General features: G+C 40.8%; 2 protein-coding genes across 4 annotated transcripts; one reads left to right on the top strand and one right to left on the bottom strand.

Moving 5' to 3' along the window:
* Nucleotides 1-1407: 1407 nt before the first annotated feature.
* glmna (glomulin, FKBP associated protein a) lies at nt 1408-9390 on the bottom strand. Of its 2 annotated transcripts, XM_080439660.1 has the most exons (20): nt 9314-9364; nt 8794-8812; nt 8699-8763; nt 8336-8461; nt 7942-8055; nt 7615-7723; nt 6808-7084; nt 6616-6715; nt 6234-6409; nt 5552-5605; nt 4522-4552; nt 4285-4374; nt 3563-3604; nt 3221-3294; nt 3048-3132; nt 2747-2856; nt 2577-2640; nt 2012-2147; nt 1790-1860; nt 1408-1650 (listed from the first exon to the last, which is right to left on the bottom strand). In XM_080439660.1, the coding sequence occupies exons 3-20, from the start codon at nt 8741-8743 to the stop codon at nt 1570-1572; spliced, it is 1785 nt and encodes a 594-aa protein (XP_080295786.1). In that variant the 5' UTR covers nt 8744-8763; nt 8794-8812; nt 9314-9364; the 3' UTR covers nt 1408-1569. The 2 variants fall into 2 exon arrangements, with proteins under 2 accessions (XP_080295786.1, XP_080295785.1); XM_080439659.1 differs by having other exon boundaries at nt 8699-8812; nt 9314-9390.
* A 504-nt stretch (nt 9391-9894) lies between these two features.
* Nucleotides 9895-21950, top strand: rpap2 (RNA polymerase II associated protein 2). Of its 2 annotated transcripts, none has more exons than XM_080439458.1 (12): nt 9895-9960; nt 10989-11037; nt 11189-11306; nt 11732-11830; nt 11911-11976; nt 12064-12152; nt 12533-12568; nt 12944-14105; nt 14555-14643; nt 15450-15530; nt 18190-18258; nt 21273-21950. In XM_080439458.1, exons 1-12 carry the CDS (start codon nt 9903-9905, stop codon nt 21415-21417), a joined length of 2061 nt encoding a protein of 686 aa, XP_080295584.1. In that variant the 5' UTR covers nt 9895-9902; the 3' UTR covers nt 21418-21950. The 2 variants fall into 2 exon arrangements, with proteins under 2 accessions (XP_080295584.1, XP_080295583.1); XM_080439457.1 differs by having other exon boundaries at nt 14552-14643; nt 21273-21949.
* The last annotated feature ends 1323 nt before the right edge of the window (nt 21951-23273 follow it).

Below are 23273 nucleotides of genomic sequence, written 5' to 3'. Positions count from 1 at the left end.
TTAGGATTATTACGGTTATTTCCGGGTCGCGCGGCCCAATTATTAGTTACGTTACTGTTGGGCTGGGACGTTTTTCAGCAGTGGTGTAATTTACGCCCCCCCCCCCCCCGTTGACAAAACCAAATCAGCCCCCCCCCCCCCGACAAAACGGTGGGCCGGTTCGGAAAATCCCAGAGCTGAATTTTGGTCCCAGCACGCCCCTGCATGACACATGTGCATAGCCCTATATAAGCAACCATAACTTAAAAAAAACCATCATAAAGAGTGTTTCAATAAATGTATTTATCTTTTGTACATGATTGATCGATTCAGTATTGTGATTAGCTAGCAAGACACCGCCCACTTCACACAGGGTGGGATTTTTTATTGTATAGGTGCTATATAAATAGTTCATTAAAATAAAGAAGTGCGCTTCTATATCCAGGTACAGTTATGTCTCATGTCCTATATTAATGTGTACAATACACATTTTGATGCTAAATAAAATCCATCAGGTATTCTTTGGTGGACTTTAGGTTAAGACACAGGGCAAGAAGGCACCATCGAGACCCCCAATCACCACTGCCTCCACCTCACAACCACCCCCTGCACAGCCTGCTCAATGTTCCGAAGCCCCACCTCATGCCACGCCCTCCTCCACCAGCACATCTGCTGTCTCTTCTTCATCCATTAGGAAACCACTGCCACCTCTCACACTAAACACACAAGGGTCAAAGGTGTCTGTACTGGGTTGATGTTTTTAATCTGACTGTAAATAGGTATTAGAGAGAACTGTCATTATATTATATACAGTAAACCCATGTTTTCTTCAACCAGTATGACCAGAATGTGTTCATCCCCAGAATTTGCTTCCCCCATCGTATAGTAGAAATGTAGAATTCACAAATATGATGGGGGATGACATGCAGCAAAGGCCGTCGAGATCAGGACTCCAACCCGCGACGCGCTGTCAGGCGTAGGTGCCTGACCACTACGCCAGCGGTCCAGGCCAGTGTGTGTTACAATACACACCATAATCTGTCTCTATGATTCGCATCCATTCATGTTACGCTAAGGACTGAAATCCTTTATCTTTTTTTTTATAAAATTCCAATAAACCAGAATGAGTGGAAGTATTTATTCCCACATCATAAACAACAGTGGCTGTTAACAGTAGTTAACAGCAGTGGCACAGTGAAATGGTAGCAGTGGAGTTTAGGTCTAAATAAATATCTTTGCCGAAAATAGCAGCTTGTAGATCTGGGCTTTGTGAGGTTGTAGATCTGAATATTCGCCCCCAGAATAGGGATACTAGAGTTCAAGGTGATTAAAAGTTACTTTGTTTTTAAATCATGCCCTCCATGGAATTGTAATGGTTTAGATGTTTGCCTATGAGACAAGTTCCAACAAAATTGCAAATCAACAGAATGTGACAAAAAAGTCCTTTATGAGTTGTAGAAAAAGAGAGAAAAAAAACATACAACAGGCATCCTCTCCAAAGTCTCAAATGTAAGGAACCCATACATACATATTGTAAATAATATCAATATGTTTAAGTAACATAACTGAAAACGCAAACTCTGTTGCTTCCTAAGATCCTAAGGACAGTTCTTCTATCCGCGCCAAAACACTCTCCATCATGTCGAACGTGTCCAGGGCAGAGTGCAGAGCCTGTAACGAGTAACAAAGTAGTAAATCATGATGTGTTTTGCTTTAATGTGGTAGAAAGACAATCATGTATTTGCAGATAATGTGTCCATTTGTAAATAAATGAAAACAAAAAAATAACATTTAGAACATCACTAATTACCTGTATCTGTGAGCCTTTAGTCATATTTGCCAATTTCTCCTCGCCAACAGTTACAGAAAGTGCTGAACTCCCTGTGGAAGGAATTCATATGTGCATTTAGAAGACTAGTTGTGTGCAGTAAGAATACATAGAGGTTAGTGTAAAATCCTGTGTGTTAATTTAATTTAACTCTTACACTCAATAAAATCAAAACTCATGATTTCGCATTGTAGGATTTTGTACCTATATCTTTGGTCTTCTTGTTGTCCATGGTGCTTCTGAGCTCCATCTCATAGTGAGCTCTGGACATGTTCACACCAACACGCAGGGGCTTCAGGAAGTTCTCCTCGATCTTACACAGCTCTGTCCAAATGCCTGTCTAGAAGCATGAGAAGAGCAGACATATGACGAATGTGACCATATAATTGATATAGCATCTACGGTATGTCATTTATATACTATAGTATCTAAGCCAGTGTTTCTCATCCAGTGGTTGATAAACACTGGATACCATGCACACACGCGCGCGCACACACACACACACACACACACACACACACACACACACACACACACACACACACACACACACACACACACACACACACACACACACACACACACACACACACACACACACACACACACACACACACACACACACACACACACACACACACACACACACACACACACACACACACACACACACACGTGTCCTGTCCTGACATCATGGACAAATCAAAATTCATGTCCCAATGCAGAACCAGCTGTAGATTGTTGTCAGAGAGAGCATGACTAAAGGTACCTGGTTCTCTGACTCTTTGTCTCTGATGACCAAATAGCGCAGGAGGTTCAGAGATTCCATTACTCTGTGAAGAACAAGAAAAACAGACATACAGTAGCAACAGTACTTAAAAAAAAATAGCTTTACTATGCTACCAAGTCCCTACAAACTATGTATGTATACTGACTGACCTGTCCATGTACTGCAAGAGGTCCGTCTCTGGGCCGTCAGGGAGACGCAGTACCTGGCGCAAAAGGGGGAGTAGATGTGTCCCCTGGAACCACTCGTTACCGTTTCCTGGCTGAGGAGAGACAGACAGACAGACAGAGGTGCAACACACAAAAAAAGAATGAGATGGAGAGAGAAAAACAGAAGATCCCACTGCATGTCTGAGGCTTTTTTCTTCTCACATAACACACCCATATTTCCCCAATAGTAGCAGATCTGATGTTGTACTTCATACATTACTCTGCCTTTGCACATTGGTCTTACCTTCAGGGAATAGTCTATCTGGTTTTTGATGTTTTTGATGATGTATCCCTCCACTCCTGAGTGGTTGCTGATCTTAAGCATAGACCTGAAACAAGACAACCAATAGGCATTTGTATGGAGCGCGGCAGAGAGTGTGGAGAGTGAGACTTTCAAGTGAGAAATAGGATACTTACTGTAAAAATTTGTACTTGGCCTCAGTGTCAAACTTATCAATGCTCAGCTGTAACACCTGTAGACCTTTAGTTCTCTAACATCAACAGAAGAAAAAGTCAACATTTTGCAATCATATGTTTGGTTCTTAGCAAACTATATTAAGGGTTTGTTGACTTCTATTATCATTTTGATGTTTATATGTCAATATATTGGGGGATTTTCTTTTATTAAAATCCCAATAATCCCAACCGATAGTTTTATCTATACATATTCAGTGTTTGTATCCAGAGGGAATTATATTTAGCGTAACAGCAGGATAAGGATACGCTAAATAAGGATAAGGAAACATTTGAAACACTTACCAAATGGTGTGCTGGACAGAGCGTCATGACGTTAACCAAGTTCTGAAAATAAAAGAAAACACATGCCAAGCCACAATTTCAGTATGTGCAATGGTTGAACATCTGGTTATGTTTACCAAAACCTTTGTTTTGGTAAACATTTTTTCACAGTAAAACAGTAATATACACATTTTATAATTGAATACAGAAAAATGGACAGCATTTTAAAGCAATCTACAATCTGTACATTTTATGTCCATCGTCTCCCTCTCCTGACGGAGAGATGTTGACATTATCAGCCAGTAGGTGTCCTACCCAACACCAGTGTTGAAACTTGCCTAAGGAAGAGTGGAGAGACCACCTCCAAGTTGTGCAAGATATATTGTATTAAAGCCTCTTTCTGCTTTGATTGCAATAGTAACAATGAAAGAGTGACAGGTAAGGTGAGAGAGAAAAGGAAGGAAAATAAATGACATGGAGCAAAGACCCTCGGGTGAGATTCAAACTGGGAAGGACTATAGCCTTATTTGTGTGGTATTCACTCTTACAAGGTGAGCCACTAAGGCTGCCTGTTATATTCTATTAACATACTCTACCATACAGATATAATAATATTTGTATTCATTTAAATAAGTCCCAGATTGTAGCTGTTACAGTTAAAGAGCATATCATTAAAACAATACTATATGCATATTGAAATGGACACAAATCAAATTGTCTGTGTATATTTGTGTGTACTGTACCTGTGGGACACTGATGAAGGTTTTGATGTTCAGTAGGTTTACCGAGAGACTGGCATCCTCGGCCCTCATCAGACTCTTCTGATACAACTCCTGGTGACAAAGAAACATACACTTTCAACATATAGGAAGTAAAACATTAAAAAGGAGCATTCTGTAGACAGGCTTATGGACTTATTTGCACCCATGCATTAATAGGACTAAGTAGGTAAGAAATTAACTAAGTAAGGTGAGACTTACCAATCCTTTCTGAATCCATGTTTCCTCAGTTCTAACAACAGAAAACACTGTTACAATAGGTTGGGCGTATTATGTCTACAATGCTGTAAATACAATCTATAGGCTCTGTGCTTTGTAGTCCAGTGTTTCCAGAAGGTGACATCCCTGTTTCCTGTTCCACTTCATCTTCCCATAGCTTTGTTTGATTGTAAGTAAGCCATGTGGTCAGTAACCTGACTCTGCCAGATGGGGGCGGTATTGAGTAACTAGTTTCTCAAGAAACAAATGTGACGAAAGCTTCTTTGGATCTGGAAGCGTCAGGTTATGTGGTCAGAGCCTATCTCCTGTTTCTGTAGCGTACATGATGCTAGTATGTCGCAGGGACTTACCCCCCATCCAACCCTTGATGCTGAGAGCCACGCAGCGAGGCATTGGGTCCCATTTTTGTAGCCTTTGGTATGACCCGGCCAGGGATCAAACCCTTACCTGCCAATCTCAGTCAGGGTGGACACTCTAACCACAAAGCCACTGAGCTGGTTTGTTTCATTGGCTCAACAGTAAAACTGCTGTCGAGCCAGTCAAACTGTACCAGTAAAGGAAATGGGCACGCCACCTTCTGGAAACCCAGAACTACAGTAATGCACAGAGCCTATTAGGTAATATATATTTTAGCTGTCGGCATACCAATTAACATACCAAACTGGATTATTTTAAGAGGCATCACAAATTTATTTGTAAATACATTTTGTTGCTTTCAAGTTACAGTAGATAGAAGCGTGTTGAGAGACAATAAAACGAGGGCAGAGAGAAATGCAACACATGATGTGAGTTTGATTCAAACCTGTGAATCGGAAGGAACCTGTGATCAGTGCACAACCTGGCTGCGCCACCAGGCACCACAGAAGGCATAAAATAAATCAACTTACAGCTAATACGGGACTTTTACACTATAACAACTTAAAATAGTCATTTTTACTACAATGTTAAGATGCTTTTGGGAAATCCAGCTAGGAAAATGGGTTTGGAATACTGAGTCATGTACAGCAGTTACCTGGACAAAAGCAGGTTGATATGTTCCATATTACACCGTAGGAGAAACACAGGGCTGAAAACAAGCAGAGTCAATAATAAGATTATACAAATACATAATCAATTCCTTTATTAGCTAGTCATAAAGTGTGCATGAGCAATGAAGGCAAGGTGCACAAATGCTGGTAAAACAGTTCTCTGCTAATATGTGCTGTGCTTCGCCTCTGTCTTCAGGCTGTTGTCGAGACATGACTTGACTTTATGTTCATCTGAGCGCGTTTCTTAAACATATTTTCACAACAGACGTCAAACGTCACTCTTTTTGGGTAAATACAAAAAAAAACAAGCGAATAGAATCAGTGTGAGAAAAGTTAAATGATAAACTAATGAGAGCCACCTCTCTCCATGCGACTTCTCTCCCTCACTTAGTCGTGGGAAGTCCGAGCCAATCTAATGTGTGTGCAAGCTTTAAAACTGCATTTCTAGCCCAAAGTGGGCAACAATTATTTGGAGGTCATGAAAGTCAAAACTTTATTTTAACCACTTTGTTGTATGACGAATAGAGAAAATAGCTGATCATGCAACGCTTTGTGAGCTTGTTGTAGATCTGCTACTATTGATTTTCTTCCCAAAATACGGACGCCGGGGTTAATATGGTTAGCATAATCTAGCAAAACCACAAAACAAGAATAAGATGAATTTACCTGAACACAGAAGGGAAGGCAGCAAGGTGATTGACAAACAGAAGATAAGCCAGGCTGGCTAACGACTCTTTGGGGTAGAGCACCTCCTCTTCCAGAAACCCTGGCACCGCTTTCCTCTTCAGCACAGGGTGGAACACCAGGTTATGGAGCGGCTCCCCAATTTGTGTTAGACTGAACTATAGAAAACAGTTATCCGCACACACAGACACATACATGCATTGCCACACACCAGAAAAAAAGGATAGCACAGTCACAAATCCAGTGCAGCAAACATACCTGCAACTGCTGTCATGCTGGTTAGTAAATATTGTGTAGCACTTCTGTGCATATTACACATCAACTCAAACAATATTTTTTTATTGGGCTCTTTAATATGTCCTACCAATATCTCTTCAGCGAAGTCCCTGATGGGAGACACAGCCAGGGTGTCTGCATCCGTCAGCACAACGCCCAAGAGAGGCTCACACAGACTCTTCATACAGCTGAAGTATAGAAAGACAGAAAAGGCATAGATTTAATAACCTATAACAAACCGAACAATCCTGAGATGTGGAGCAAAGAAAATCCCACTTACAACTTCAACAGTTCTGTCTTCAGCTCGTCCTCTTGCAGAAGCCTGTCCACAGCCATGTCTGGCGTGTCGTTACGGAATTTAAGGATGTTCTGCCTGGCCTCGTGGACAAGGGGGATGATGAAACCCCGGAGGACAGTGCAGCAGCGGCACAGGGAGAAGTTATCATCTTTTTCCTGCTCTTTGGTCTTGGGGACCGGCAGCTTGGCCACCTGCTCCAGCAGGGTGGACAGAACCATGCCCAGAGACGAGGTCTTACGGCTGCCCAGACGCCCCAGCACTGTGAACGGAAGGGAGAGAGAAGAGAGACACACAGAGAGAGAGAGAGACAGAGATATATCCAGGGAGTGTTGTAGGAGTGAGGGCGAGGGGTAGAAGAAGCAAGTAGAAACAGTAAGCTCAGTTTGTTACATGACAGTGTCGTGTTCCGAAAATAGCCGATCTACAAGTTCACAACGATTTGCGTTTGCGACTTGTTGTGAGCTTGCAGATCGGCTATTTTGTGTGCAGTGTACCACAATGCATAAATCGGGCGGTAGATGTGAGGAATGAGCCGAAAGATGGAGGTGAAAAAGACATTTCTGGGACAGTGAGTTCATATTTTGTGGCTTCCAAGGCTTCTCCAAAACAGTATACCGAGGTGAAGCAAAAAAATCACTGTTTCAGTGTGTGTTTATGTTGACGTATGTGTATAAAAGTAAGAGTAAGTATCCTTGGGAACAAAACGTTCCGAGCCATGTAGCCCATAGTGATGTCCAGGTATGTGTGTAGATGGGTATAAGTATGTGTAAAGTGAAATATCTTCTTTACCGTCTTGTAGTGGTTTCCATAGGAGGACAATGGTGTCTGTTATGGTGTCCGGGTTGGCCTCATCCAGCTGCTCCAATAAGCCAACCAGCAGCTCCTTGGGACTACAGACCTGACCAAATACACAACAACTTTTATTTCTTTGACTTGTGCCATTTTAATTTAAACACAAGAAATGCATATCAGATGTAAAATGGCAACAAATGGGAGAGAAATGGCAAAAGTATAGCAGTCCTATCTATGTAATCTGCAAAAATAATAAAGCCCAATTTGTTATATTTTCAAGTAAATATGGCGTCAATGCGTTGAATGTGGGAGTGAGAAGCAGACCGTGATCAAGTGTTTGAAAATGGCCAGGCAGTGAGGAAGATTCTTGTCCTCCTTCTTTATAAGAACTGGGATCAGAGGAGGCAGTAGGTTCCAACCCATACATCTCACTATGGCCTGAGAAGGATGAAGGGACTACATATTACACTGTTTCATGGGGTGAACAAAGATATATTGGAAAAATAACAGGCAGAAAAACAAATACACAGATAAGCAGTCATAACGAATGCAATATATTTCCATATACAGTACATGGCATGAAAACAAGAATTACACATGGGTTTTCCACCAACAATTTGGATTAGTGGGCAGCCAATCTGGGAACCAATTCACATAAAATATCACAAAAAATATGTGTGGGCACATTCATACTGTAAACACACACCCTCTTCCTTACCTTATTTTTGTCATCCACAACAATACTAAGGACCTGAGCACAGTCTCCCTCCTCTATGCAAGTCCGTCCAGCAATCATAAAGACATCATAATCCTCAGTGGTGTAGTCATCACTTTGGACTGTTTGCTTTATGAAAGAGAGGGCAAAAACTGGGTGAGATGCTCTGTCTTAAAAACACTAGGCAGAGGACTATGTTTACGGTGATGAGAATGGCTAGACAGACAGACAGACAGACAGACAGACAGACAGACAGACAGACAGACAGACAGACAGAGTAAGGAGGGGTGGCTGACATTCTGTGCCAATTAAAGAATGGTCTAATGAACTCTGTCTATAGTTGCCTGAGGGGCCATTGTGACTCACACATCTCTGGACGACATCACTGAGCTGCTCGAGTGGCAGTGCCATCACTGCTTTACAGATATGGTCTTTAAGGGATTGGTGGTCTCCTTTCAAACATAAACCGTGAGGATTAGTCTAAGGAAGAAAAAGGGTATATTATTATTAATATAATAGACAAGACAACACAACACACAGTCAGACAGCCTATTAATGTTCATGCTACATGTAAAATATTTGACGTGTGGAGGCCAAAGCTAACAGACTGGTGCAGATCCAGTTAAGAGATCATTACTGGTTTATTCAGTTGTTAAACACTTTATTGTTAAAAATCATACATATGTAGCCTTGGATCAAGACTATCATAGATGTATTTATTATTGAGATTTTAATATCATAGATATACAAATTTCAAAATCGATAAAATACATATCTGATAAGTCTTGATCCAAGGATAATACATAATGACAACTGTCTCAAATGTAATGAGACTGGGCTGATCTCAAGACAATGTATTGGTGTGTTAGCATAGCATAAAACCTACCAGTACCACGATATTTATTTTATGGTCCAACGCAAAAGAAAAGTGTTAATATTGCTGATGAGGAACGTTTTGAATATATCATTATGTTTACTTACATGATGTCAGAGAGGCTGTGGCGTGAACATGCATGATTGTGTGTGTGAAGCCAGGAAGTGTTTTGCGTATGGCTGACCTAATCTGGTCCCAATGACTTGCCGTAGACTCAAAAACGTCATAGTTCAGAGGTCAACTTTAGTGTTGCCATGTCGGCTTATTATAAGCGACTCTGGGCTTCTTTTTCTGTCTTTTTTTTTTTGGCTTGGCTAAAAGTATAGTTGCTTATTTAGGTTTGTTTCCGTTTTTTAAAATTATTATTTAAACCAGAGGTTCTCAAATATTTTCATAAATGTTTTGTGCCAGGGAACATTTGTGTTGTTATAAAGAATATTCCAAATATTCCACATTTAGTTTTTGAAAATAGCAGATCTACAAAGCTCACAACGCGTCACATCGCGATGCATTCTGAGCTTGTAGATCGGCTATTTTCAAATAGTCGATGCATAATAATAGGTTTAAAGTGCTCATGTGGCCTCTTTAGGATTTTTTGGTACTTTGCTTCTTTTTGGCTTGTTGTCCTAGACCTGGTTGCTTATTTCTCTCACTGGATCTGGCAACACTGATTCTCTGTGGTCAAACAGAAGCAGCATGGAGGACAGTGATGAGAGAAGACAGAGCAGTCGCTCCTCAAAAACCTCTAAAAAAGGTCCGTTTTAAACTAGGAAGTATTTTGAAAAGTCAAACTATTACTGAGTCAATGCTTGTTCACTGTTCGTGTTGATAGAACACCTGTTGTAGGCCGGCTGACGTGTAGTCTGTACATAATAATATTATGTCCATACAGGTGATAGTGTTCTTTGGATGGCCCTATATGCCCTAACCCTAAAATGGATAACACTCAACAATGAATTGCTGCGACTTGGGGTCAGCTCGTGTATTTAGTAAAATATTTCCACAAGAATCACACAGACCCCATTCTCTGTTGGCCTTAGATCAAGACTCTCGTAGATGTATTTTTTTTTTAATCGATTTTGACATTAGATATAAATGCATACATCTATGAGAGTCTTGATCTAAAGCCACTTCTCTGTATGCGATGGCATTCAAAGCAGCACTAAACGCATGTAAACTTACTTCAACAACCACATATGGAGAGACACACACACACGCACACGCACACACACAGCTGCACGTAGCCATGGTTCACATGACGCTCGTCTGTCAGTCATGTTTCAGGGCTAAGCTGCAAGAAACTCTTTTGCTATCAGGCATCTAGAGTCGCAATACCAACCCTTGACCTTGACAGCCCATTCATCCAAACAGAAAAGTCCTATCTGATTGTATTAAACAACGTTAAACTAAACAACATTGAAGCTGTACGGAAAGCTTGGATTATCCTCTTTGTATCTGCCAAAATCCACCATAGACATGTTATGAGCTACTTTCTGGGGTCAGCTCTTGTCATATATCATATCCATTTGAAAATTCTCACAGAACATGTATTTAGTCAAATGTACAAGAATCACAGACCACATTCTCTGTATGCGATGGCATTCAAAGCAGCACTAAACACATGTAAACTTACTTCAACAACCACATATGTATCACACACACACACACACACACACACACACACACACACACACACACACACACACACACACACACACACACACATAAGGCTATCCATCTATGTCTGTCAGTGTATTTAATCTATTTTTATCATTTTTCCAGGTGACAAAGCAAAAAAAGAAGCACTGAACGCTGAAGAAGAAGCAAGAAGGTCTGTTTGTGTGTGTGTGTGTGTGTGTGTGTGTGTGTGTGTGTGTGTGTGGTGGTAGTTTGTTAGTATTATTTATATTATTCTCCACCAATTGCCCAGGCCCCTCATATATGATTCTATTTGTTTGTGTAATGTCTTTGTCCAATGACAGAAGAGAGGCCGTAAAGGAAGCACTGAGGGGGAAGCTGGAGTTGGAGCAGAGGGCTGTTCAGGTGGTGGAACGTCTCCTATACGAGGACAGTGTGACTGAAGACTTTCTCATCGACTGTGTAAGTACAGTCAAATAGGACTGCAAATATAGATTATTTTCTTAGCGATTATTCTATCGATAACTTTTTCGATTAATCGATAAGCAGGGTTTAAATTTAGTTTTTCTAATTTTGTATATATATTTCAACAAATTGATTAACTATGATGCCCTATTGTACGTTGTATAGTGTAGTGTGTAATAATAGTGAAAATAGCCAATCTACAAGTTAATAACGCATCTCATGGCGATGCCTTGTGAGCTTGTATATCGGTTATTTTTATTTTATTTACTTATTTACTTCCATATATTAAAACATAGTAAGAGAGATGTGGTCACTCAAACCATTAGATCATCTTATCCACCCGTATAGCATAGTACAGTATAAAAGTTTACTGTTTTTCTTTTTACTGTTTTTCACCCATTTCCTTTCTCCTCCTTTTGCAGGCTAAGTTCATAACTGCAGCCAATTACAAAGATGCCATAGAGGAGAGATCCATCATTAAACTGTGTGGCTATCCTATATGTCAGAATAAACTAGGGAAGGTGAGAGCCCTAAATCTTTCTCTATCATGACTACGCTTTGTATGTTTAACTGTAATTAATTTCTGCTATTTATTTCATAGATCCGCACTCAGCAGTTCAAAATTAGCACCAAGACCAATAAAGTATATGACATCAGTGAACGCAAGGTAAGTTCTGTGTAGACTACAAAACCCTCTGTTCATTTAACAAGTGTGTAAGATATTAACATTTAATTTTGCCTTCCTGCTGTTCAGTGCTTCTGCAGTAACTTCTGCTACAAAGCATCCAAAGAGTTTGAGCTGCAAATACCAAAGACACCCCTGTGGCTCAGGCAGCATGACAGGTAAACATACACCATACAATGAACCATACAACATGAAACACTGATGTGACAGTAGAATGCAATCGAATGTGCTACAATATAATAGAAATGTAAAAGTATGTCATAAGGACCAACAGACGAGATGCAATGACCACACAATCAAAGCATGGTAAGACACAAGGACGTGACATGACGCTTATAGTGCATTTTTGATCATCATTGCATTGATCATCGCTTGAGAAATGGCACAATTTCAAGAATTAGGATGACAAACCTCTGTGAATGCCTGCCAGAGGGAAGTTGATCAAATTAATTAAAAAAGGAATGTTGACCCTAATATTTTAAGACCATCATCCATGTTGTAATCATCATCTTGTCTGTATTTTCAATCCCACCAACAGCCCTCCACGAATCTCTTTGATGGAGAAAGGAGATGGGTATGTATTATTGTTTTATTTAATCCATGATTAGATTCCATCAAATATAAAGAGTTTGTGTGTCTTATATAACACTTTTTAAGATTTATTATGTATCTTAAATAAAGGTGTTCCATGTCAAGCATTGGACATGATCCTGTATCTTGCTGCGTTGATGTCTTTGATATAACAAATTACTTACTGTAAACCTAATTTATACTTCTAATACTTAATAGATTTCCAGTTGAGCTATGGTGTCGCTCGAAGAAGATAATTGATTTCAATTGATAATTGTATCGTGACGACATGAAAAATCTTAATTGAGTGTCACTGTTGTGCACAAGGTATACATAATGGGCACTAAAAACAAAAATGTACCTCCTTTCCTGTGTTCAGTGGTAGCTCAGGTGAGGAGGTGAGACTTTCAGCGAGGTGCCTCCGTGACGAGGACATCGAGACCCCTTCACCTCTAGAGCATCAAGCCCCTGCAGCCGGCCCAGGCCACAGCGACAGCAGCGACGGAGAACAGGAACCGGAGTTCGTCTCCAGTGTGGTGTCCCAGCGAAAGGGACCCAGAGTGCACTGGGGTGAACTGCCCAAACGCACAGATGAGGGAGAGCAAAGAGAGCGTGGGAGAAGGGCGAGGCAGGAGAATGTGGAGGGAGAGAAGGATGAAAAGGAGACCCAGCATCGAGGAAGAGAGACTGAGACGCCAAATAAAAATGTAACTAAGCAGAAGAGTAAAGAGTGTATTGCTTCTAAAACAGAACCAGGTGCTGACATGGCAAGACACAAACAACTTAATACTATAGGGGTGGATCAGCCCGCTGTGCAGCAGGTGGTCTGCGAGCAGCGAGGTCCGCTTGAGGGGCATTCTGTGGAAGAGGCAGTAGCTAAGCTTCATTTGAGCACTAAAACAGAGGCAACCACCGACAGTGCTCCTCCAGACAGAGATCCAGCTCTGAAGCAAGGTAAACTGCAGGAAGAACACACAACTGCAGTTGTCCCGTCTGCGTTTACAGACTCAACAGAAAACAGAATTAATTTGGAACCCTCTGCTCCACCTCAACCACTCCCCGCTACTCAGGGCGACACCAGCACAGCCGGACCAGGGCTCGACATCACCCAGGTGGGTATGAGCCAGAGAGGAGCCGCAGGGCTACGCAACCTCCTCAAACACCACTCAGCCCGAGCTGCTGAGCCCGACACCTTCCGGCAGAACCTCCTAGAAGGCCTGAAAAGAACGCTGCTGGAATGGAGGACCGAGGAGACGCTGACATTCCTGTGCGGTTCCGGCCCCCTCCAGGGCCCGCCCCCTGCGGACAGCAGAGAAGGAAAGGAAGAGAAGGAGGAGGAGTTGGATGAAGATGACTTGGAGGATGAGGAGGAGGTGGTAGAGGGAGGGCTACCAGGGCAGCGGGAGAGGCCGTGGGCTCCAGCTCCAGACTATGACAGGCTGCGGGAGCAGACCCAGGAGATGCAGCTGAGGGTCACAGAGTTCTTCAAGGGCAACAGGGTGCTGCCTGAGGAGAGCAAACAGCCTGCAGAAAACACTCAGGTGAGAGGTGCTGGAGAATTACTGAAATCTAAACACACTTTATTTAAAATAGAAATTATTTCAACATCAGCCCCAGTGGATCACTTGGTAGAGCACGTACCATTAAGGCTCAGTCCTTGTTGTGCAGCCGACCCGGTTAGAGTCTGACCCGAAGCCCTTTGCATGCCCTACCCTATCTATCCTGACATTTCATCTCTCTCCACTATCACTATCTAATAAAGGGTTAGAAATGCCCCCCTCTTTCTCAAAGCATGGGGGGATGTGAGGAAGGAGGGTGGATGTCGAGAGACGAATGAAGGGGGATGTGAACATTGGTTTGTGGCATGTGCCACTGGCCACTCGGGGGCGCTGTAAACATCCTGTAGTAGAGTGTAGAGAATTGATTGGCAGCATCTTCATCTACATAATGGGCTTTACTTTATCTGTGTGTCTTCTTTTCTCTGCAGCAGAGCTGGAGTGAACCAGTTTTTCCTCTCGTTGACTCCAATGCCCAGCACCTTATGCAGAGACACATCACTGTGGAGAAGCTCACTAGAAGGTGTGTGTGCACATTCGTGCATGTTCCTTTGTTCATTTGTCAAAGAAGTGTTTACATGATTACAACATTACGTTATGTAACATTTCTGCATGTACAAAGGAAGCTGATACTTTCATTCACATGCACAGTTTCTTGATGTAACATTAAAAAACCTGATAGCTGTAGCAAGTAGCTATAAAACTGATATGATACAACTGCCACATTTGTTTGTTAGTTGTGTCTGAACCATTTATCTCTCATCTGCTGTCATTGTGACTAAAGGTATAGTCTCGCGTGGCCAGACTGTTGCCTCCCACAATTTTCAAATGTTTCCGGTCATACAGTCTGGGACTCGGAAGCTCTGATCATGATTAAGATATAAACCGGATGTGAAGCCTCCTCATCACTTCCGTTTCGTCTTTACAGTTACGCACATTTATCCTAATATAAATCAAAATAATGTAAGCATATATAGCTTGATGCTTAGCAAAAATGGAAATTGAAAAATTAAATTTAAAGATATTTTAAAATATATTTTCGTGAACGGAAGTGCCAGTTTCCTCTCGGATTTCGGGTGTAGTTCCAGACTCTATATAGCATTCGGAGATTGTGGAATAGTTGTCTGGCTATGCGAGACTACTAAAGGTATGAATGGGATGGGACAGCATTCCTTTGGTTTCATTTGCTAATTTGATTTGTCTGTGGGTGACCCCTCAATTTATTGATTCTAGTTGGACCTCGATATTATTAACGCAAACAAAATTGATTTTGTTTTACTTGGACTGGATCTACGTATCACTGACCTGTCTATCTGTGATACTTCTCAGTCTCATAAACGTTGTGGGCCCGATGCGTCTCACCATAAATGACATCACCAGGGATCTCAACAACCTGGTCAGGACCTTTAGGTGAGTACAACACCTCCTTTCAGACCTACTGTACCAAGATTCACACTCATTTCTTTAGTGCCTCTCAGGGTCTTTCAACTGTAAAGTTTTTGTTTTGAAAACAAGGGAACCAGGGGACCTGGTACTGCCAGACCCCTAATGGCCGACAGAGCACTATGTCACGCTAAGCTTGGCCAATCAAAAAGAGGGACATGTAAGCACCATATATGCACCATATATGGACGAAAACGTTGAACCGTTTTCGTCCATATATGGACGAAAGAGGGACCGACAAAGCCTCATGTAGGCCTGACCCCCTGGGTCTGGCAATTAGAGAATTATTGTTATAGAAGGGAATAGTGCTACATGGTAGCTAGTAGTTAACTAGTATTTGGTAATTCTCTATGTGGAGTTACCGATTTAATAAACTGACACAAATCAAAAGCTTGTACCAAAATTGAACATACTTCCTGCCATAGACCTTTGCAGATTGTGATTGGCTGGCGCAGTTGCCATCAGCAGGAAGTGGTAATTGGCAGAATGCAGTTGACTTCCCATGGCAGTGATTTAATAGCAGCACAGTAACGCATCCAGTAAGAAGCCTACTTCCAGGAATTCTCTTTTCGCTGCTCGCTGGTCCCACTGAAATGGACCCTGAGGTGTAAACTAAAAGGGTTATATAATGTACACAGTCCTGTTGGAGAGCCATTCATCACCACTCTATTGACAGAGAGGCTTCCGACGGTTGGTAGGACCTCATCAGATTTAGTGATTGCTCTCTTTTCCTAGTTTATATACTGTCAGTATCAAACGGTTGTGTGAATTTAGCGCTTACCAGATTCCTATTGATATGCTGTAGTAGAACAAACATCTCTATAGTGCCAAAACTTTGCCTCTGTCTTTGCTACTGTAGTGCTGTAGTACCATCTGTTCAGGAAAACGAAATAAAGAAAGAATAATGATAATAAAAAGTTATTCAGGTGTTGTCAAGCTAAATGATCAATTGTCTGCATTTACTAAAGTTGGAGTCAACCAGAAAATGTAATTTTGTAATAATAATAATAATAATTTAGTCCCCACTCCTTTTGGGATATTTTTGTCACTGTACATTCACACACCAACAGCAAAAGGAGCTATGCAAGGCACCAACCTGCTAATGGGGAGCAGTTACCTCCTGAGCCACTAACCTAAATTCAAACTGAACCAATCTTAATACCCTTTACTCTTTAAATAAGAAAAAGAGGTTGTGCATCAACGATGGGTTTTCTCAGTGGAGTGCACAAAATCCAGTATACATATTAAAAAGTAGGAATTAAAAAAATCCCCAAAAGGTAGCACATCCAAAATTTCAATCAATGCCTGGAGGACAAAGTACTCACATTTCCACTTTTTGTATTGTCACACACCAATAAACGAACGCTTACACGTTGAAATGTTGGATGTGCTACCTTTTTGGAATTATTTAAATTCCTACTTCTTATACCCTTTACTCTTTGTCCTTATGCTGCACATAAATCAAAGACAATTGTAGTACAAGTTATGTTAACATATTATGTTAACATAACTTGTGTACTACAATTGTCTTTGATTGCCTGTTTTTGCGGAGGCTGATAAATACACCACAGGAAAAGTGACGGAATCTGCTAAAACTAACTGATATACTGATACAGAACCATATATATTGTCCAAAACGTTTTCTAAATTATTATTAAAAAAATAAAAATAAAGGTGAAAATAGCCCATCTACAAGCTCACAACTTTTCGTATCCTGACGTGTTGTGAACTCGTAGATCTGCTATTTTCACTACTTTAGTGCAACACTCTTGTAAAGTAGGGTATTCATTTATGAAAAACCATTAAAAGTTGAAATATGGAGATACAAGGTTTCTGCCCGACATATCTTTTATTTTATCTTTTGCATTTATCGATCAAAACATGAATTATGTTTATTTGTATTTGTTTGCTTGCTTTAAAAAAAAATATCAAGTTTATACAAAGGTTTTTCAAATTGTTTTGGAAACTTAAAATCTTCTGACAATATATCGGTCAAAATATCGGTAATTGTGATCTAGGATTCTCCAAAACCGGCATCGGACTCAAAAATCTGGCATCGGTTGGGCTCGAAAAGTCCTCTAAAAAGCTCTGGTCGGATCAAGAACCTGACACACGCTCGAACAGACTGTTCAGAGCATTTCTAGGGGAAATCACTTCATTTCCATAGTCACTGGAGGAAGTGGGGATAATGAGATCTGTGTTAATCTTGTGGTAAAGTGGAGATATTTTACTAAATGCCCATTTTCTGCCACTATTTTCTGACTCTCGAAGAGTTCGTTCGGCCTTCTTTCCCCTTCCTAAGTTGTACAATGGCGTCTTGTAAACACTACTCCAGCCTCAGAGCACTCCATGGAGGAAAACTACACAACAATTAATCATAATGCTTGTCACTTCTCAGCCAGGCCTAACCTTCTTTAGTCATATTTGTCAATAGGTCACCACGTAAATGTATTGTAATTTTGGAGTCTTTGCTGTTTATGTAAGGCATAAACAATTTAAAATGTGTGTGTAAACACAGCAAATTTCAGTCAACATTATTTCCTCTACTTGTCTTCACATACCGTATAGAAAAGGCAGAGAAGCCAGTGGCATATGATTTATTCAAATCATTTCTTGTTTTCTCTAGGTTTACCAACACCAACATAATCCACCAAACCCCAGAATGGACACTGATAGCGCTGGTGCTTCTCCATTTGTAAGTTTTGTGTGGGTATGTATGTGTGTGTGTGTGTGTGTGCGTGTGTGTGTGTGTGTGTGTGTGTGTGTGTGTGTGCGCGTGTGTGTTGCACTGGTGCTTCTCCATTTTAATGTGTATGTGTGTGTATGTTTGTATGTACACAGTAAATTCCTCTGTGCTTTTTTTATTATTATTTATTTGTATTTGTGCTCAGGCTGGAACTTTCTGTTAAATGTCTGCCACAGTGACAGACACACACACACACGCACACGCACACACTACAGCATGGAAAATCTCACTGGCATGTGTGTTCTTTTGGTTTTAGGTGTGCATGTGTGTGTTATGGTTCCATAAGATAACAGCTGCACAGCCTGTTCCCTAAGCAAGAGAACGGGAGAGGGGGGGTCCTGCATGGAGGAACACCCAATCTTTAAACTTAACACCACAACTGGAGTAAAGTGATTTTTCCGACTGGATCTGCACTCTGCAGTTGTACATGTGCATGTGTTGCATGTTTGTATGTGCATGTGAAAGATAGAAAATCCTGAAATTCTGTAATGCCACTCTTATAAATAACTCATAGGGTTAGAAATAAGGGTAGGTTAAGGTTAAAGGCCAGTTATTTAGTGGTGGTTGTTAACTGTTAACTGTTAGCATTGGGGTTGGTTGATAAATACAATCAGTGTAGAGTAGATCAATGGATGGTCCTGACATGTGTAGCAATGCTCTGTTTTAGATCTGAGGGGAAAAGCAATAATTTCTCATGACTTCATACAGCTGGTTATGAAAACTCACAAATCAAAGCAACAACACTTTGTTCTCCCTGACGAATCAATGAGTCGCATAGCCTAGACCTGTTCTATGTGGGCAACTTTGTCTCAGTGTAATTTCTGATGTTGGGACATTGTTTTCCCTCTAACAACCCCTTAGTCATCATAAACATCATAAACATTTACTTTTATTACATCAAGTACTGTATGTGTGTTACTGTATGTCGAAACTCACCCTCCCTGGAGTTCTGTGGCAGGGAAAGCTACGTGATATAATGTTGTATGGCCCGTGCCATATGGCTGTGTCTGTGTGTGTGGGGCTGTGTGTGTGCGTGAATTTGTGTGTGTGTGTGTGTGTGTGTGTGTGTGTGTGTGTGTGTGTGTGTGTGTGTGTGTGTGTGTGTGTGTGTACACAATTTACGGACAGTTCCGTGCTGCTCCTGTCTGAGTACACACAGACAACTCCTGGCCTTATCTCCATCTGATTGCTCCCTCTATATCCGTGATGGAGTAGCACATACACAGGCCCATGTCCTGTACACGTTCAAAGCTAAATACACACATACACAGACAATCTAAATACACAGACTATAAAATGTCCTGGGAAACATTCCACCTGATGGCAACGTGAGATGATGACAACAATGAACGGACCATTTAAACTCTGATTTATAACAATTTGGAGTGGACGGACTAGTCTACTTCAAGGAATGTATTTGAACATGCTGCTTATTTGCATTGAGGAATTTCTCAACTCTTAAAAAAAGAGGTTAGATTTGTATAAAGCAAAGCTTTCCAAATTTTGTCTATTCAATATCGCCGACATGGGAAGATTAAGAAGTTTGTATAGAGAAACTAACATCCAAAGTTTTTTGTGTTCATTATCCTGCTAATGCCACAACAGATCTCTGAACAGTAAGATAGGTTGAGTAAAATACCGCAGATTAATCACTTAAAATTGTATCTGTTTGTTTTCACGACAGCCTGTTATGGTTTGGGTCAAGAAATGGGAAATTTCAAGAACAAATATTTCCATCTGCTCATCCAGAACATTTCTGTTTCACATGAACATTAAGGAAGGACACAAGAATACTGCATGTTATACCTCTATAGGTTTGAATTCTTGCACTGAAGGCTAATTCATACTTCATACTCTTTAGACATTTTCTTAAGGCGTGGTGCCTAAGGGGAACAGCGCATGTTCATAATGTATGTATATCCCTCAAAATCGTGGCTAGTCTATGTGTGTCTGTCCGTGGCTAATCTTACAAACCACTACACTGATCAGCGTCAAACGTCTGACTTCTGCCAAGTAAATCCCTGAATATTTTTCAAATCGGTCAACGACAACATTGTCCTTTTCTTTTTTGTAGTTTTTATAATCTCAGATCCACCCGTCCCTCCATCCTATGGCCAGTCTAAAGCCGTACTTGGAGGGCAGTATGTATGTCCCCATCTCCATATTTGAGCAAAACTGACTTCATCAATATAATGTCAGAGATTCACAGGGAAGCCAAGCCATTCAAATGCACATCTGCCTAACAAACAAAATGGTCATTTCAGGTGAAATGGAACGACTATCCTATCCTTTTATTTCAACTGGCTTTGATCAGATTGGCAACTGCCCCCTCATCGTCCTTTTTCCTCATCGAGTCACATGTCCCATTTGCACTGTATGATTTCTTTAGTCTCCCAAATCAACTGCCCTAACCTGTGCGTCCTTCATCCCTCTGTCATGAATAATTTGGCGTGCTGTCTTATCTATCTGCTGCCTGGCAGCTGTGGAGTTGGTCTGGCCTCTATTGTTGTGGCCAACTGAATAATGGATGCCCCCCTCCTGCAACTCTAGACCCTGGGGTGAACCGGAGATTAGCCAACAGTACACCTATAAACAGGTAGACTGGAGAGGTAGAGCTGGGGGGGAGAGGCAAGGTAACCACGCCAGTCGGAAGAGATGCCTCCATGCAGTACTACGAGCTGGAAGTCACTGCTAGAAATAGTCACTACCCATAACTGAAAATTAACATTGTATGGAAAAATACGTTTAAGTACTTGTGTGTATGCGAGAAGCATACACACACACACACACACACACACACACACACACACACACACACACACACATGCAGCAAGAAATGTGTGTAGAGGAATTGTTTTCTATTTTCTTTTCTTCTTGTTTGTAGTTTTGGGGTGCCATTAGGCTCTTAATACTTAGTATGTGGTGTATAGGCTATGTTACAGTTGTGTGTGCGTTTGTTTTAGGTTGTCTGAGGTGTCGCTGGTGGTCCGTGAGGCCCTGGAGAGCCCAGCATCAGTGGAGTACCTCAACACCCTTATGCAGGAATTCAAACTGCAGCAGCAAGATCTACTGACCCTGGTCCAGCAGATCAAAACCTCAGCTCTCTGACACATACACATACAGATGCACACTATTTTCTGATCTACTGACAGATTTTTTTTTTGTTACGAATTGAATAATCAAGAAGTGCGTTCTTTTATAACTTTTTTCTGTGTGAACGACTCGATTAAGCGTTGTTTATACTTCGTTGCATAACAGTGTCATGCAAAAATAGTGAAATTAGCCAATCTACAAGCTAACGTGTTGCATTTTGAGATCTATTTCCACAATTTTTGTAAGTTTTTGAAGTTTTTCAAAACGTTTCACTTGATGACGGGCCCAAAATAAGGATCGATAACAAATCGATTATTTTATTCAATTATCGATATTTTTTTACAATCCATTAGTTTGATTAACTGTTGCTCCACTACTACTGACCCTGGTCCAGCAGATCAAAACCCCAGCTTTCTCTAACGCATACACAAACAGACACACCCTTTCTTGCTCAGTCATGCACATATATCAGGATCTACAGTATGTCTGAATAAAATATATGTAAATAAACGTCAAAGGTTCTCATGTTCTGTTTGCATATTTTGCAAGTGACAATAACTATGCACCATCACATTAGTGTAAAAATAATCTGTCAGCCTAGTCCACACCAATGATCCGTGACGCAACAAAAACGTTGCAATATGTTGCAGAGAGAAATTGCAGCGATCTGAATTGCCCCGTTGCAGGTTGCAGCAGTTTTGGGCTTCTGTTGCAAGTGGTTGCAAGTATTGCAACTGCAAGTTGCAACTCATTGCATTGCAAATTATTGGTGTGGACTGGGCTTTAGAGATGGCTGCTGTTGTCTGTGATTCTCGTTCTAATTCTGAACAAAGGTCAGGTATTTTTGTGGATTGAAAGTTTCTTTGAATGTATTTTTCATTTTATGCTTACACAGCTTATATTTGATCAACATTTTCGCATAGGCGGACTGTTTCTGGACATTGTCATTTGAAATTCTATTTAGATACACCAAGAATCTAATTCCCATTTATCTCATCATTATAGGCCTACAGACATTATTTGAAGAGACAGACATCTCTTTAAATTGACAGGTGCATATTAGCAACCTGATGTAGCCTACTGTAGGTGATCAAGTAATAAGTTATGGATTGTAAAACATTATGTACACACAATACAATGTGGATGGGTCTAAATCAGATCCTAGATGATTTAAAGCTCAAGCAAATAAATCACACCCACTGAGGCAACGTCATGTGGCCACGAGGATCAATGCTATAAAGAACTGGTGGAGTAATAAAAGTGATGCTATTTTCTCTGCACTTCCTTCACTTGAAGGTTTATGGGGTTTATGGTATCATAACTTCATTTGTTGGCGGGCGAAAATATTTGGTTTTGACCAGGTGGCTCTCGCTATAGGGATTTTTTTTTAAATCCGGGAGATAACTTTAAATCGGGTTTTATTTCGACCAGGCTGTCATTTAGCCCAAGACGTGATTGATTGCTTACAGCTTCTCATTTTTACAATGCACACATTGATGTTTAACTGCAGTGAGTGTCGCAATGTTTGTAGCCTAGCTCATTGTTTCCCAAACAGTGGGTCGGGACTCGGGACCCATCTTTGGGTCGCGGACCAATTTGTATGGGTCACGAGTAAATGTCAAAACATACAGTTGAAAGAAAGAAAATCATGAATAAAAAAAAATTCAATGATTTTTCAAAAGAATTTCATGAATAAATAAATAAAAATCAAATAAATTCCAAGACAAATATTTAAGAAGTAGTGAAAATAGCCGATCTACAAGCTCACAATGCAGTGGAGGAGAAAAAAACGAGCCATTTTGCAAGCCACATTTGTTGACAAAAAAGATATTCGGGGTATTCCGTCCCCCTTTTTCCTTTATTTATTTTCT

This window comes from Gymnoscopelus braueri (genome assembly GCF_963280865.1).
Source record: "Gymnoscopelus braueri genome assembly, chromosome: 10".
NCBI lineage: Eukaryota > Metazoa > Chordata > Actinopteri > Myctophiformes > Myctophidae > Gymnoscopelus > Gymnoscopelus braueri.
This window is presented reverse-complemented; position numbering and strand designations above follow the sequence as displayed.